At 41.9% G+C, this 4,514-nt stretch overlaps 1 protein-coding gene across 1 annotated transcript in view; it reads left to right on the top strand.

Annotated features, from left to right (window-relative positions):
* Nucleotides 1-4,508, top strand: part of LOC116186579 — a gene marked incomplete at its 3' end in the record, with an annotated part of 10,940 nt that extends 6,432 nt beyond the window's left edge. Inside the window, exon 2 of the mRNA XM_031514284.1 lies at nucleotides 3,810-4,508. Coding sequence (XP_031370144.1) covers nucleotides 3,866-4,508 — 643 coding nt within the window. The remainder of the gene's footprint in view (nucleotides 1-3,809) is intronic.
* Between the last annotated feature and the right edge of the window lie 6 nt (nucleotides 4,509-4,514).

Raw genomic sequence — 4,514 nt, 5'->3', positions numbered from 1 at the left:
CGGCGGCTGCCACACGATTCGTCGACTCGAGCCCTCGAGTTGTATCGTTCGATTGGATACGAACGATTACAACTCGAGACAGCTGAAACGCTCGTGTGCGGTATATATTTTTCAATGTTCATTGCTCGTGAACATTGGATGGTGATTAAAAAAAATTTTTTCTTTTTTTCTTTTCTTTTTCTCTTTTTTACGCGGTCAGAATCAGAGGAGAACCGAGTGCACACGTCTATTCGAGTATATATACACCGAAATTGTCTAGCGGATTTTTACATCCCGATGATGTGAAATGAAATTTATGCTAATGTACGCCACGAGCATGGATTTTTTTGGTTGTTTTTTTTTTACACGAGTTTTTCTTTCGTTCAATGGCAGCCAGAGGAGAATCGCGATTTAACTCTTCGATTCCGGCAGACCCCAATCGAGATCCGGCCCGGTAGATATCAATTGGGACCGAAATTATGCCAAGCCGAATTGAAGAACCCATATGTCGATCCACTCGTGCTTGTCTCTTTTCCTTTCTCCTTCCTCGAACTAATTATATTTTTTAACTTTCCAGGTCTTTCTTACGTTGCCTGTTCAATATTCGTTCTTCTGCAAAAACGAGTTTCGTTTTTTCGTATAGTAGAGACTTAGAAAACGATTTTATTAAACTTTATATTTCGATCCATATTGTATTCAATTTTTTTCTCTCGTTCAATTTTCATGATATAATTACTTGAATAATAAAACCTGATAAAAAAGATGCTTCCTGTATCCATTTCATCGCGCTGTTCGAAGAATTAATAACACGAACACCGCGTCTTTATACGATCGGCTAACTTCTTCGAAACCGTGGAAAATCATCTCGTTGCGAGTTCGATCTAAACGCCGTTATATTAAATTTCGCAATTAATCATCGAATCTCCGAGACATTTCTCGTGTCCAGAACGTTTTTCATAAAACGTAGGAAACGGGTATGGATCGAGAACGAGGGTGAAGAATTTCGTTAACGAAACGAAAATGCCGATTTCGTTGCAACGTGTGCAATCTCTGTTCCAGAGAGGCAGATTTAAGATTCGGGTCAATGCATCCGAAAAATAGGTTTCTCTCTCTCTCTCTCCCTCCCTTTTTGCGATGGTGGCGGCGTTGGCGATGGAACTCAGCCATTCGGCGTGTCGCGTTCCACCCGCGCGGAATGTATTTTTTTCGAGATGATAATTACGAGCGAAACCTTCTGTTTCGTTCTCTCCTCTCTCCCCTTCCGTTTCCCCTTCCTTTTATTTATCGGGTCCGTGCATTGTGCCCCGTTGGAACCGCATTGTCTCGAAAGAAACGCTTTTGTTGCTCGTTTAGCGGTCCTGGTTAACGCGATGGGGGAGGAGAGACTGTTACATATAGGATGATTCAGAAATATATTTAGACACGGCGGAGGAAATATGAAGAAAGTAGTAGTGACAAGTATACGAATATGGTGCCCTCCTGTGTATCTTAATTTCTAATTTTATAAATGATTGATTACGTTTGATTGATAGGTTACGTTTGGATCGGAGAAAGATTGAATTGCGGTTGAAATTAAGAATAAAGAATTATTTTAATAAAGTTAGTTTAATTATTTATCATTCAAAAACATGGAACAATACTGTAATACTAAGAGGTTATACTATAGAAGAGCGGATTAATTATAATAGCAAATGAACAAATGTTGTTGTTAAGCATTTTATTCGAAATTTTAACTTTTAATGGGTATTTATTATTATTACTTTCTCGGTATCCAATTATGTGTCGGATCGAATTTAACCAAACGATCGTTATTTGACATATTTGTTATTGATTTGGAACTCTGAAGTTGCTATTCTATTGCTTTGGAGAATCAATCAAATCAAAGATCGAACGGTGTGAAAGAATGTTCCAAATGTCTCTGTCTAAATACAAATTACTCTAATTTATCGAATAATCTGAAATCCACGAATTTCACGAAACCATATTCGCGTACTATCAACGTTAAAAAAATATTATAAATCCAAATCAGAGATTTTCCCCACCTCGCCACGCAATTTAAAAAATCGAGGTATCGACGCTTATTTCTGAATCACTCTGTACATTAGCGTCTCACATTTTCGAGCCAGCACGCGGCCGACATCTTAATTGTGGGTCAATTTCAGAGAAAGAGAGAGAGAGAGAGAACGAGGCCATGGGCGAGCAGCAGGAATCTCTCTCGACGCACGAATCTCGCGGCTACGCGGTGGCCCACGGCCGATATCTCGATGAACAGATCTAAAAGTAGAACTCTGGCCGAGAGATCCTTGAGGCGAGGCCGCGTGGGAAACGTTAGAATCGCGTGGAGCGCGCCTCTAATACTCTGATGGGACGTTGCTTTAATTCAATTTACGCTGCACGTCATCCTCTGAATTGAAACTTATATCTCGGGGGAGGGCACCACGTTTCGATATTTATCCGGGATATATTCTTTTAGATTTTAGATCCATCCCTGCTCGCCATTTAATCGAAATTCGTTCGTAATTGCCTCGAATTCCGAGACAAGCAACGCCCTCCGGCTAGAAATCCTCGTGGAATGTAATTCGGGAATGAATTTGGTAATAATTGCGGTATGCGATTATTATTGAGAGATAATTAGAAATTTGTTTTCCGACCGGTGGATTTTCATCAATAATATGATTTATGATGCGGGAGAAATTGCAAAATGCAACGTGTGGAATATCGAGAGCAAAATCTAGAATTGAATTAAATCGTTTGTAACTCTGATTCGAACGAAAATACGTAAAAATATATCAATGTTTGTCGATATCTATTTTCGTGGAAGTATGAATCTGAAAAAAAAAAGGGAATTTTATTGAACGTATGAAACATAGCAAATCTTTCGACAAAATTATTTCTCGAAATGAGAAATCTTTTTGTATATTTTTATTCCTCTAATCAGAGGAAATTTTATTTCGCTATAACGAATACAACGTTTCAACGCATACGATTCGATGCACACTTTCGAACATTAGATTCATCCTTTCCGTAAGAGGAAAAATAAAACAAACTATTAAAATGGAACAATATACCAAAAAGAATAAAAGTTGCACGATTTTCTTTCAAAATAAACATTAGCTTTATTTCAATAAAGCATCGAATTAATCTTATCGTCGACAAACTGCGTCATATTCGTTCAACATTTTCTCAAACGTCAAAGTAAGAATTTACGAAACGTCAATTTAGCCGAAGATTTATTTTTACCGCTGCCGTGAATCGCGATTAATCCACGAAAATTTAATCCCCGATATAAATATTCGAGGCGAGCACAAATATACTTCTACGATAGTCAATATTCACCGTGCAACGGTTGGCCAGGCATATTGAATTCCAAGCGGCCGTTATGGTCTTTAACGATTCGACGCACGAGCACGTGGCCGGCCATTACAATATCTAATGCGTCCCAGGCTTCGAAAACCGAATTAATTCCGACCGGATATCGGTCAACTACCGGATACCTCCGCATTGGTGGAACGTGCGCCCGCCGCTTAACCGGAAACCTAAAACGGGAGAACCGTTTTACGGAAGAGTCGCTTCGAATTTTTCAGAGATATCGCCCTTTTCGAATATCTCCCTACTTTATATTTTGTATTTTTATGGCAAAAAATCGTGCAATTATAATTCCAAAAATCTTGGAAAAATATTCAAAGTTCGAAGAGACGATTCTCGATCGATCTAATTTATCAATTGGAGTAATTATAAATTAATACGATTTCTTACGATTAAGTATTTTCTCTTTGTACCTTTTCGCCATTATTCACGATGACGTTGTCGGTTGTCCGTAACAGGTTAAGAAGGGAGAAGAAACCTTGAAACGAGATTACGCGAAGATGCGAGAACGATCCAAAAAATGAACGATGAAACGATCCTGAAGGGTTTGACCGGTGGCGGTAACATTCCATTCGCGGACGAGGATGGAACGGTGGCGGGGCTCGAGCATCGCGGCGCACGATCGAGCGCCGCGCGGGCAGAGGTGACGCGGAAGGAAGCGCACACTTTGGGGACGTTCGGTGGGCCGTCGAGGATGGATCGAGAGGAAAGGAGCTGCTCGATGCTGGAACGGAATGCGAGCATGTTCGTCGGTCAGAGGCAGTACAAGCAATCGCCCGGCCCTAGGAGGATCGGCTCGAGGAACGAGGCGATCGAGGGGAGCGGGGAGAATGCTCTGCAACGGTACGAGAACGCCGTGTTGAAGTATCGGAGGGCGAGCAGGCAAGGGAGTCGGGACAGGCAGAATCACGGTTGCTCGAGCAGCGACGAGAGCGTGGCGAGGAACAAGTCGAAGAGCATCAGCTCGATCGACACGCAATCGGTGAACAACATATTGGACGAGTACGAGGACCTCGATTACGGGAGATCGTCCGATTTGAGCGACGTCGGGAGCATAAGCGTGTCCAACTTCGAGGCGGTGATGATGGACCAGCGGAAGAGGCAGCAGCAGCAGCAGGAGAGGTCGAGAGCGGCGTTGGCCGCGTCGAGGATGCAGCCCAAGTGCCTCC

The sequence above is a fragment of the Apis dorsata genome, unplaced genomic scaffold (genome assembly GCF_000469605.1).
Source record: "Apis dorsata unplaced genomic scaffold, Apis dorsata 1.3 scaffold_956, whole genome shotgun sequence".
Classification (NCBI taxonomy): Eukaryota; Metazoa; Arthropoda; class Insecta; order Hymenoptera; family Apidae; genus Apis; species Apis dorsata.
This window is presented reverse-complemented; position numbering and strand designations above follow the sequence as displayed.